The following is a 12,198-nucleotide window of genomic DNA, read 5'->3' as shown; positions in this document are numbered from 1 at the left end:
TGCTTTTTCAAAGTAAACTTTCCTACTTAATTGTATCATGTATCATGGAGACTACAGATGTGATTGTGCATGTTGCAAACTGAAATTGGTCATGAAACAGGTGTTGCCAGCCCGCTCCTGTGCACTCACTCGTAACTTCTCCCCTCCCCTCACTTAACCACTATTCTGAGATTTTATATCACAAATTATCTTTCTTAATTTTGAATTTTATTTAATGTGAGTCATTCGTTGTGTATTTTACATGTCTCCATTAACTCACTCATGATATTTTTTCAATTAACCCACATTATTGAATGTATCTGAAGTTTGTTAATTTTCACTGTTGTATTGTATATAGCAGGCATTCTTTAATCTATTCTACTCAGAATAGAGATATTTTTAATATGTGGTCATTATGAATAATTATTTAGTAAAAATTCTTGTGCATTTCTTTTTTTCCAAATAACATATATTTAAAATAATTTATATATAATAATACATATAATGTATGAATTGATATGCTGGAAATGTTGTTTATACCACTATAATAATAATTTATAAATATAGTTGTTCTGATGGTATATGTGTATAAGTAAGATATATTGCCATTTTGTATCAGATTGAAATAGCAGGGTCAAAATATATGTGTATGTAAATTATCTCTATGTTTAGTTTGTTGTATAAATACACATTATATCCAACAGTTTCATGATCCAAAACTTAGTACTGCCTGAAATTTTAATGCCATCAGCTCTGATCACTAAATAAAAGCATTATTATGACATTGATAGGTATCTTCCTCAAACTGATCAGTTGAACACACCTTTCAGAGCACCATTCATGATGAATTTCTGCACTGTGAGAGTGAGAAGTGCCCATTCATGCCTCTTGACCATTTCTTCTGTATGTTACCTGTAATTTTCCTTCTTGGAATCAGTTACACTTTCAATATGACTATTTTTCAATGTGTATGAAGCAAATGGCTTCCTTGACTGTTAATGACATTTTTTTCCCATATTGGAGTCTTTTAATGACCTGAACTTATCAAAGTTACTATCGTCCAATACCTCATTTTGGATGTTGGTGATTATTTTGGACATATTCATAAGTTACTTAAAGTTCATGAAGATAATCTACTGCATTACTCTTTGTGGTTTATCTTTTTTCTTCATGGATAGACATTTAGTTTTAGGTTTCTAATATTTTGAGAATGTATATTTTTTTGATGCTGTGTTTGTGATGATGTGTGGTAGAGATCAAATTCATAATTTTCTGCATCATTACCTAGTTGATGCGGCATAATTTATAGCAGATGATATTTTCTACATAAACAACTTTATACACATGGGTTTATATATTTTAACATAAAATTTAAGATGATCATTCATTGTGTCTCAAAAATTGTTTTTCTGTCTTTTGTCTTTCTTTTTGTTAGGAGGCAATAATTACACCTAAGTTGGTTTTACTGGTAAAATTCTATAAAGGTCTCTGAGGCTCCATTAGTTTTTTTTTCTTTTTCTCTGTACCTTCAGAAATTAATTATTTCTGTCACTCCATCTTTATTTCATCAATTCTTTCTTCTACATCTCAACATTTATGTAAATGTATTGAATTTTGTAGTGTAGATAATGATTTTTCAACTGATAATTTTGTTTGATTCATTCATAAGAGTTTTTATTTCCCTAACTGTTCTGTCACTGCCATCGTATTTTCATAGAGTTATTGGCACATAGTTTTTAAAATACATTGTAGGTACATACATATTTATAATAACTAATATTAAATATTTGTATAAAAAATCCAACATCTTATCCCAAGGAAAGTTATTTTGTGTGGCTGATTTATCTCTCTGAGTATGGAAGATATTTTTTTAGATGGTTTCAAAATTTGCATGGTTTCAAAATTTGGGTAAGTCCACATTTTCAGTAGTATGGTATAATAACATGGACTCTCCTACATGCTTAGGGACTTAATTTATATTTTTGTAATTTGAGTTACAAATTTTCATTATAGAATCATCTCTTTTGAAATATACTTACTCAGTTTTTAAAATTCTTGTTATTATTTTATTTTTAGGCTCAATTACTCTGATTCTCCTTGGGCCTGCAAAGCTTACTTGACAAGCAATGATTTTAAAAATTTTATTCATGTCAAAATTTATTGAAAAAATACCGCAAGTCAGTATGGCACCACTGTCTGCTACTTGATGTACTTGTGTGTGTGTGTGTGTGTGTGTGTGTGTAAGGGAGGACTCATAATTTTAAAATCAGTTCTCCAATCAACTTTGGCTTATTTTTTTACCAGATTATATTAGTTTCTTCTACATGGTGCAATATTTATCCTACCAACCAAGTAGGTGTGGAGAGTTAATATCACCTCTTGTACTGTGCTCTCATATTGAGTACCTTCCTGTCTATAGCTGACACTGTGCTGACACAGACCAGAAAAAGGATGGTCTGCCTCACCTTTAACCTAGTGAATTCAGCACTTTGACCTGAAAAAGGATGGGCAGTTTAACTACCACTTCCAAAGTAATCAGACTTCCTCTGTGGCAACACCAGTGATGTTTTAGCATCCCCCAAACTGTATGAATTACACTTCTTACTCATGAATTGAGATGGGGGCCGGAGGAGACATGGGAGCAGTCTTAGACATGAAGACTACAAATTTGCTCTATTTTCATTGGAATCTCTAGCTGCTTTTTCCAATAATAAATGCTCATGTTGTTTTTACTATTTGATCACATTTCAGAGGTACAAAATTGTTTTGTTTGTCCCTTCACCTAATCATGCTAATGCCTTTTCCTAATGTGTCCAATATATAAAAGTATATTATAAATTGAATCACTCTAACCTAGAAAAATAACTCACGTTTATTTAGGTTGCAAATATACAATTTAGTTACTTAATATTTTATTTAATTCCGTTTGAAGTCTCATAGCTTGCCATATACAACTTTGCCTTTTTCAAACTGGTATATAAGAACACTGTAAAATACAAACTATAACCTATATAATTCTCTTTCTGTGTTTTGATTAGAACAATAAAACAACAATGATATAGGCCCATTCCTGGTAGGTCCACTGCTCAGAGCATCATACGAATACACTGAGGGTGCTCATTGATGCCCCATCCTGCACATACAAGAAGCTCCCAAGAAATGCCACACTAAGTGGACTGACTAACTGATTGCTCTCTCTCTCTCTTCCATCAATAAAAATAAAGTAAAGAATAAAACAAAAATAACAGTGATTTAAAAAGTGAGTTAATTGGCATACATCTATTTTTTAAATGAAGAATGGTAAAAATGGTTACCTATGTATGAAAATTAAGAGTAGCTTCATAGCTTGTGCATTTTGAAACTTTTATCAAATAGTTCTTTTGTAAATGGCCAGTTTTGAAAACAGTCACAACAATGCAAAGCACAACATGGAGAATATAATCAACAATATTCTAAAAAATATGCATGGTGTCAGATGGGCCCCAGATCTATTGGGGTGTTCACCTCTGAAGGTATACACAGGTCCAAAGCAATACTGAATGTGAAGAGTAAAGCAAAAACAATTTTTTAAGTTGCTTTCAAAATAAGTTCTTTCAAAATATCATTGTCACATTTTTCTAAAGCTAATATATTACTGTCCAAAATCGTTCTCATTGTGTAATATTAACAAAACTTACATTTGAATTCTCAATAAACAAATAAAAGCCAGAGACAAAAGGCTTATAATGCAGTCATTTAAAATAGAAAGGTTTCCCTGACTGGTGTGGCTCAGTGGGTTGGACATTGTTCCATAAAGGGAAATGTCACAGGTTTGATTCCCAGTCAGGGCAGGTGCCTGTGTTGTTGTAGAATTGATCTGGGATCCAGCACAGGAGAGGCAACCAATTGATGTTTCCTGTTCTTTCTCCCTCTCTTCCTGTCTCTCTAAAATTAAATAAATTGAAACTTTAAAAAATAAATACAATAAAATATAAAGGTTTACACTTTTTTCATTCTCCCATGCTAGTGCAGTTGTAGATTTGTATTTTTCTTTCAAGTCTTGTGCATCTCACAAACACGCAGGGTTCTCTTTCTCATATTCATCTGCTCTTGACGAGTGCTCTTCAGCTTGTTGTACATGCACCCCTGCACTTTCAACTTTGGCTTCTAATGTGACCACACCTCTTTTTTCACAAATTATCATTCCCAGACTTTTGAAAAGTTTATTAATATCCACAACATCAGCTTCCACTTGCCTAAGAGAAGACTCATGAATGAGGTGGAGGTCATCCTCTGTAATTCTCTCATCTTGCACCTGACCTTGAGGGTGAGTTTGGCTGTTCCAGAACACAAGATTCCTTTCCTTGAATTCTCCTCAGGAATTCCACCAGATGCTCTGGTGCAGGCTCCCCACTCATGCAGAACACTCTTTCTTTCTCAGCTGCTGTCCTGTGGAGAGCTGGTCAGTGATGTTGTGAATTCAGCCACTAAGAATTAACCTGTATTTGCCTTTCACACTGTTCACTGAGGGTGGTAGGAGGAGATAGGGACTGGTTCAGGGACTTAACTGTTTCTTTGACCAGTTGTTCAGAATGTTGTTGGTTCTGCTTCAGCTCTTGCCTCAACTCAGGTGATTCCTGATGTGTTCCACATTGATTCAGAGTCCTTTATATGTCCACACAAGGCCATGTGATCTTTGGATGTCGGACATGCTGGGCCAGCTGGGTGGGGTGACCAACAACTCCTGGGTCGCAGGACGGGGTTGACTGCTTATTCACTGATGTCACCAGATGTTGGTGGGCTGTGCAGTTTACTTAGCTGTCACCTCCCCCTATAACTGTGAGCCAACTTTAATTGTTTTCACAAATACAAATTAATTTTACTTAATTTCTCATACAATTTGTTTTCTCATAGAATTTTTTGAAAATTTTCAAAATACATCCATGGACTGGACTGTCCCAGAGAAATAATACTAAATCTGGGGTGTGGACAACTGGCAAAACTCTCTCTTCTGAACTGTAAGTTTCTTTAGAACTCGTATACATTCTTCCCCGATGCTTGCAAATCAGGAATTCAACTTAGAAACAAAGACAATGGATGAACAATATGTGAAGAAATATTTAAGTGTTTTCTTAGAAAAAAATTTAAGAGATATTCAGATTTACTATGTAAATAGTACTGCCAATATTGTTTATTTAAATATTAAGTTATGTATTATCTGATTAATGATTTATTATCTCTGCATTTCAGATTTGCAAAAACTTCCAAGTTGAACAACAAGTGTGTATTTTGGAATTCTGAGACAAACAACTTCTCTTCTGAATCCTGTCTAGAAAACAGAACATATATTTGCAAGCACCAGTCACATTAGCTGACCTAAATTTGGTATAATGCTCCTCTCACCATCCCTAAAGAACACATTTCTAGTTTCTTCAAGAATGCTGCAATTATTTTTATAAAACTAAGATTTAAGAATAATGTAGAGACCAGTTTTAGTTTCACCACAAAAATTAAGGAAGGTACTGACATTTCCCATGATCCCCTGCATGCAGAGCATCCCCATTATCAGCATCACTGAGCAGATGGGACCTTGGTTACTGAGAGTGAGTCTGTGCCGACACATCGTAGTCACTTAGAGTCTGCACTTTATCTGAAGCTTCATCCTTGGTGTTGTAGAATTGTTTTGATATGTATATTTATGTTAAAATTTAAAAATGTACATCCAGGTGCATATGAAGCATTTAAAAATCTTGTTACTAATTAAAATATGTCAAGTATAAATTATGAATTGTAATATCAGCACTGTTACTTCTAAGTCTAAATGAACATGAGTAATTGTAGACATATCTTCAATATAACTTTCCCCAGCCTTTGAATGTTGAAAATGAGGATTGAACATATCAGGATATCAATGTGTCTAAGGCAGTTAAGTCAGGAGAGAGAAATCAGGGATGGTTTAAAGAATTATTAAGTATCTTAGGGTGATAGCCTATAGAGAGGGATAGAAGAAAGTTACAAAATGTACCAAAGGGTTAATTAACTAAGAGTAACAAAAGGAAGAATCCTATATGACCCAAGTGTATCTCCTCAGGGATAGGTTTCAGACTCATGTCACTACAGAAAACTCTATGGCAGACACACTCACTGGACAGCTCTAGCAGAGAGCAGGTCCCAGTCTGCAGGCTGATGTGGGTGAGGGTGGATCTCACAGTGTGACTGGAAAGTTGGATGATCTCTCTGACACAGCGCCAGCCTCCTAGGGTGGAGAAGGGGAGCTATGGCTCTGACTAGTACCAAAACTCACTGGAGGGTGAACACCACAAGAACTTCCTGCATGCATGCAAATGTCAGCCACAGCACTGTAGCCAAGGAGAGAAAACAGCCTGAAATCAGGAAGAGGAGTCCTTTCTCCCAGTGCCCTTTCCTGACAAAATGTCAAGCCAGCTGACTGGAGAGGAGGTTGTAGGATCTGGTGCCATTATCTCAGAAAGGGCAAAGCATATAGATTTGGAGCAGAGAGAACTAAATTTCTAATTGGCACTCAAGGTCACTATGCAACAACCCCAAGGTTTCCATAACAACAGCCATGTGACTGTACTCCACTTGCTGGGACAACAGAACCAACACAGTATCTTCTGAATCTATTTAGTGCGTCATTATCAATGATTGTAGCCATTTTTTGGTAAGAGACTAGTAGTTTCATTGGGCAATAATTAGTGTCCTTTGATATCTCTTATATATCTGTTCTTTTTTTTCCTCTACTGGATTTTAGTTATTTTTGAAGGTACCTTGTTTTATTAAACATTTTCTCTTTCCCTTTTGAAATTCTGAATTCCCATGCTTAGAAACTACACTGATAGAAAAGATATAATGTTAAAAATGAGAATATAAAAACTAAAAAGATAACATGTGCATGTGAATTAAACATTAGTCATTGACAGAATGTGGAAAGAAATTTATTAATTTGACATCATTGAGTGGTAGTTTTACTATAATTCAGTTACAAATGGGAGAGATCCTATATTTATTTATCATATGCAAAATGGATGAATAATTCCTATACATTCATTAATTTAAATATATCTTCTTTATGTTCTTTATATTTACTCATTATGTGCATATATATATATATATATATATGTGGCTATTCAAAATTAATTTCATGTGATATGTGTATTGAGTTATATCTAATAGCTGACATTGTGTTACAAATGACCCAGTTGTATTGGCATTTGCAAACAAGCATTAATCTTACTCAATTTTTCTCTGTTAACCATGTGTGGTGTGGTTGGCTTTCAGGTGATACAGGCTGAGCATGTGTGGGCTTAGCTCCAGACCACAGATTCAGTTCAGATCTTATTTATGTCTTTTATTCTCTGAACAGTGGGCTACCTGACATGGGACCTTCTCAGAGCAGGGATTAGCCACTCTCAACAGAGGAAGCAGAAATGTGCTAGTTAATGGCTGTGCTCTGATCTCATAAACTGTTACTTTCACAAACATTGTACTAACCAAGCCAGACATGTGGCCAACCTTGTTAATTTTCTGCAAAGTATACTCTTCTCATTGTGGTCAGAGAAAAGAAATGTAGATTCACTGAAAAAAACGTAATCTACAATAACAGCCATAGAAACAGGTGCAGAAGGGAGGAGTGTCCCAGCAGTTGTGACCCTGTGGGGTGTGGAAATGTCAGAGGTCAGAGTATGACGTATCCACATGCACTGCAGAGCCACACTGTTCCTCACATCACTGCAGTACTGCCAGGTATGTGTCCTTGTGTTTCAACACATTTAATTTACACAAAAATAGAGTCATCGTTTAATGATAAGAATAATTTTTCAAATTTAAATTGCCTCTTGTCAATATAGGGAAATAAATGGAAATCACTAAACTTTTGAGGAGAAATCACCAAATGAAATGATCAGGGGAATAAGTCTGAATAGGAAATTAGTTGCTCAACAAAAATATTTCCCAAAAAACGTGGTCAGACTTGTTTGGATGACCTTGGGAAAACGGTGACCTTGTGCATGTGGTTAAAGCCCCATCACGTCCACAGCTGCTTCTCTGACACACAGTGACTCTGGCAGCAGCACAGAGAGTGAAGAATCCATCTGAAACACCCTGCCCCACAGGTGTGCAGTGTGGATAACAGGAAGAGGAACAAATAGCAAGCTGAGAGAATGGAGAGTGTGTTTAGACCATGTCACTTGTATACTGATGATTAGCATCAAACTTACCAACGTTGCTGGTTTTTTCACAAATTCATGTCTTCATCTGAATATTATGTTCCCAGTGTGACCCAATGATATTGTGGTTTCTCCCAGATGGCATTCTCGGTTATTCTTTGTTCAAAATGTTTTCATGCAACATTTATACTTCTAAATATAATACATTTTAGTTTTATTATATTTATTATTTTTTATCATTGTTCAATTGGAGCTTTCCCACCATTTTCCCCATTGCCATCCCCTGCCCTGCCCAGCCGCCCTGAAGTCTATTCCCACCCTGTTGTCCCTGCCCATGAGTCTTCTACTCACATATTTCAATGTTTTCTGGCTTGCACCTACATATTTAATCTGTCACAGTTGGAAGAGTAACCTCTGAAAACAAGGGGTCAGCAGGACTATCTTCTCTGTGAGAATCTGGGGAAGACTCTGGACCATGCACATCTCTCACTATTGGGTGGAGCCCTCAGTCCTTGGCTTCCCTTGGCTTCCAGACACATTACTCCAGTCTCTGCCTCTGTCATCTCATTGTTCTCATCCTGTGTGCCTGTCTCTGGGTCCAAATGTCCCTCTTCTTATAGGATATCATATGCATTAACTAAGGGCCACCCTACACCAGCATGACTTTATCTTAATTTATTTACATTTGCAAAGGCCCTATTAGATAAACTCACCTTCTTGGCCTGTTGCAGACAGTAATTCAGGGTTTGGAGGCGTGTGGGGTTGAGACAGTAAAAATGATTAAAGTAAGCAGGATAATGTCTAAATCCTTTTTTATTTTTTGTATTTATTTATTTTTAGAGAGAGGGAAAGGGAAGGAGAAAGAGAGGGAGAGAAACATCCATCTGTGGTTGCCTCTCACAGACCCCCTACTGGGGATCTGGCCCTGCAACACTGCCATGTGCCCTGATTGGCAATTGAATGGGCAACCCTTTGGTTCACATGCCTGGTGCTCAATCCACTGTATCACATCTGCCAGGGCTAATGTCTAGATCTTTTGTTTGTGTATCATTGTAACTGGAGACAGTATTTGGTTTGCTGTTTCTAAAAACTCAGTTCCAACCATGAGCTCGTTAAACGTTGGGAGTCTGATGTGAAGGCTCTCAGAAGAGACTGGGAGAGTGTCCTGTCGTAAGACCAGCAGCGACAGTCCACTGAGAATCCTTGTCTCCATGACATTTCAGGTCTTTCAACATTCTTAACACTTTAAGGTAAAGCAAACATGTTTAGTTTTTTAAGGAAATTTTGCACTGATTTCCACAGTGAGTACACCAGTCAGCATTCCCACCAGCAGTGCACTTGGGTTCTTTTGTCCACATCCTCACCAGGACTTGTTGTTTGCTGAATTATTGCTGATGGTCATATGACAGTTGTGAGGTGACATCTCAGTGTGGTTTCAATTTGCATCTCTCTCATGGCTGTGATATTTAGTATTTTTTTCATATGTCTATGGGCCATCTGTGTGTCCTCCTTGGGGAAGTATCTATTCAGTTTATTTGTCCATTTTTTAAGTGGATAGATTGTCTTCATGATTTTGATTCACAGGAGTTATTTATATACTTTGGAAATCAAACCCTTGTCTGATGTATTTATTATTGGAAAATGTGTTCTCCTACAAAGTCAGTTCTCTTTTCATTTTGATGATGGTTTCTTTATTTACACAGAAACTTACTAGTTTGATGTAGTCTGATGTGTTTATTTTTACTCAGTTTCTCTTACACTAGGAGATGTATTGGCAAAAGCATTGCTCCGTGGGCTATCTGAAATTTTCCTGCATCTGATTTCCTCTAGGACTCTTAGGGTGTCACAACTTATATTTTTCTTTTATCCACTTTGAGTTTATTGTTGTATGTGGTATAAGTTTGTGGCCTAGTTTCATTTTCTTACATGTACCAGTCTTGTTCTCCTAGTACCATTTATTGATGAGGTTGTCTACTCCACTGTATGCTGTTGCCCCCTTTTCAAACATTAATAGATGTTAAAAACTAAAAATGGAACTACCTTTGCAATTCCCAGCAATTCCACTGCTGGAAATATACCCTAAGAATCCTGAGTCACCTATTCAAAAGAACAAATGCAGCCCTATGTTTATAGCAGCACTATTTAGAATAGGCAAGAGTTGGAAACAGTCTAGTGCCCATCTGTACATGAGTGGATCAAAAAACAGTGGTACATTTACACAATGAAATGCTACACAGCAGAAAGAAAGAAGGAGCTCCTACCCTTGATGACTGCATGGATGGAACTGGAGAGCATTATGCTATGTGAAAAAAGCCAGATGGGGAAAGACAAATACCATATGATCTTACCTATAAGTGGAACCTAATCAACAAAGCAAACAAAATAGAACCAGGGGCATGGAAATAATGAACAAATTGACAGTGACCATAGGGGATGAGAGAGGGAGATAAGGGGGGAAGAAGGGGAAGGGTCTAGTGAAGGAACCAGTATGAAGGACCCCTGGGCAAGGACAACAGGGTGGGAATTGACTGCGGAAACAGGTGTAGGTGGGGCAGGGGGGACCAAGGGCAGAGGAATTGGGACAACTGGGATTGGACAACTGTTGCATACTGTGGCCAGCAGGGAGTCTGCGTGTTGTGACTGAAGACAAGAATAAATGCGCAGGAGAAAGCAATCCTGTGGAGAGAAAGGGGAGGGCACGGCCACTGTCTCAGGAGGAGAGCACTTCAACTCTCGCCTACACAAGTTTTTATTGTTTTTCTCAGCTGTTACATCAAAGAAGGGTTTATTATCTATTACATAGAATATTATTGTCTACATTTCAGGTACAATCAGGGAAATGAAAATAACACAAGCAGAAGGAAAGGCCATGAGCTAATTAGCTACATTTGTGAAAATTTACATAGGCTTTGGAAATTACTTTGAAGATAGACAGTACACGTTTACACGTTCACCTTGGTTTCAGACCAAGGTGAGGGAGTTTTAGCAAGAGCAAGCCATAGCAGTCTGGATCCCACTGGAAAACTCATTCAAAGGTCTGGTTCCTGCCCACCACCTCGCTTCTGTAAGTTTTCCATACAGAGTTGAGTCACATTTGCCAAAACAAACTCGTCCCCTTCAGACAGCAATAAAAACAGAAATTGTCTAAATTTTATTTTGATTTTAAAGCACATCATACGTTTAATACACCTCATTTTCAAAAATGTCGACTTACAATTCATGTAATTTACAATGTGTCTGTTGTATTACCTGCCCAAGATGACCAGGTATATTTTCCATAGTGCCTCTGTAACATTAAGCACCTGGCAATGACATAATTTGTTTAAGAAGTGGAGAGATAATTCTCTGGGTGGTGTGGTTTGGTGGATTGAGTGGCAGCTTGTGAACCAAATGGTGGCTGGTTTGATTCCCAATCAGGGTACATGCCTGAGTTCTGGGCAACTCCCCAGTAGGGGGGGTGTGAGAGGCAACTAGACATTATGTTTCTTTGCCTCTCTTGCTCCCTCCCCGCTCTCTAGAAGTAAATAAATAAAATCTTAAAAAAGAAGTGGAGAGACCAGACCAAATGCTGATTCTTCGCCTGTTTATGTTTCTGAGTATAAGGCTATGTTTTCACTATGCTTTAACATTTATTGATTGTGACAATTTAGGGACAGAATAAAAGCAGAGAAAAAAATATTACAAAAAGTATGGCAGCATATGCCCTACCTGCGACTGCATACTTTTCTTTTGAGTGGGTATTTCCCAGATAATTCACTTTGGACTAATTCACATGCTAAGTCAATTGCTTACAAAGTAAAAACATCAGTCGGAGGATCGTTTCTCTCTGCAATGCTGTGATGTAAATTAACTTTGATGGTATAAACACATTTCTTCATTTTATTTGTTGAATAAATTAAAAACGAATTTCCCAATAATTCAACTTAAAACTTCAAATAATTTTGCCTTGTCCTCCCAAATAGAAAATCTTCTGCTACCCTTGTTTTCAAACCAAATGCACCAGCATATCACAGCCTTAGGAAAAGTGTGTTGGCTTTTCTGTTCTTTTGTGTTA

General features: G+C 36.9%; 1 protein-coding gene across 3 annotated transcripts in view; it reads left to right on the top strand.

Annotated features, from left to right (window-relative positions):
• LOC119063471 (NKG2-F type II integral membrane protein-like) overlaps nt 1-12,198 on the top strand; it is a 33,205-nt gene that overhangs the window by 4,886 nt on the left and 16,121 nt on the right. For all 3 annotated transcript variants that reach the window (XM_053661835.1, XM_053661834.1, XM_053661836.1), the window contains one exon: nt 4,169-4,285. In XM_053661835.1, coding sequence (XP_053517810.1) covers nt 4,169-4,285 — 117 coding nt within the window. The remainder of the gene's footprint in view (nt 1-4,168; nt 4,286-12,198) is intronic.

This window comes from Artibeus jamaicensis, unplaced genomic scaffold (assembly GCF_021234435.1).
Source record: "Artibeus jamaicensis isolate MK-2021 breed Jamaican fruit bat unplaced genomic scaffold, CSHL_Jam_final contig_233, whole genome shotgun sequence".
NCBI lineage: Eukaryota > Metazoa > Chordata > Mammalia > Chiroptera > Phyllostomidae > Artibeus > Artibeus jamaicensis.
The sequence above is the reverse complement of the archived record's forward strand: the minus strand, read 5'-3'. Positions and strand labels throughout refer to the sequence as shown.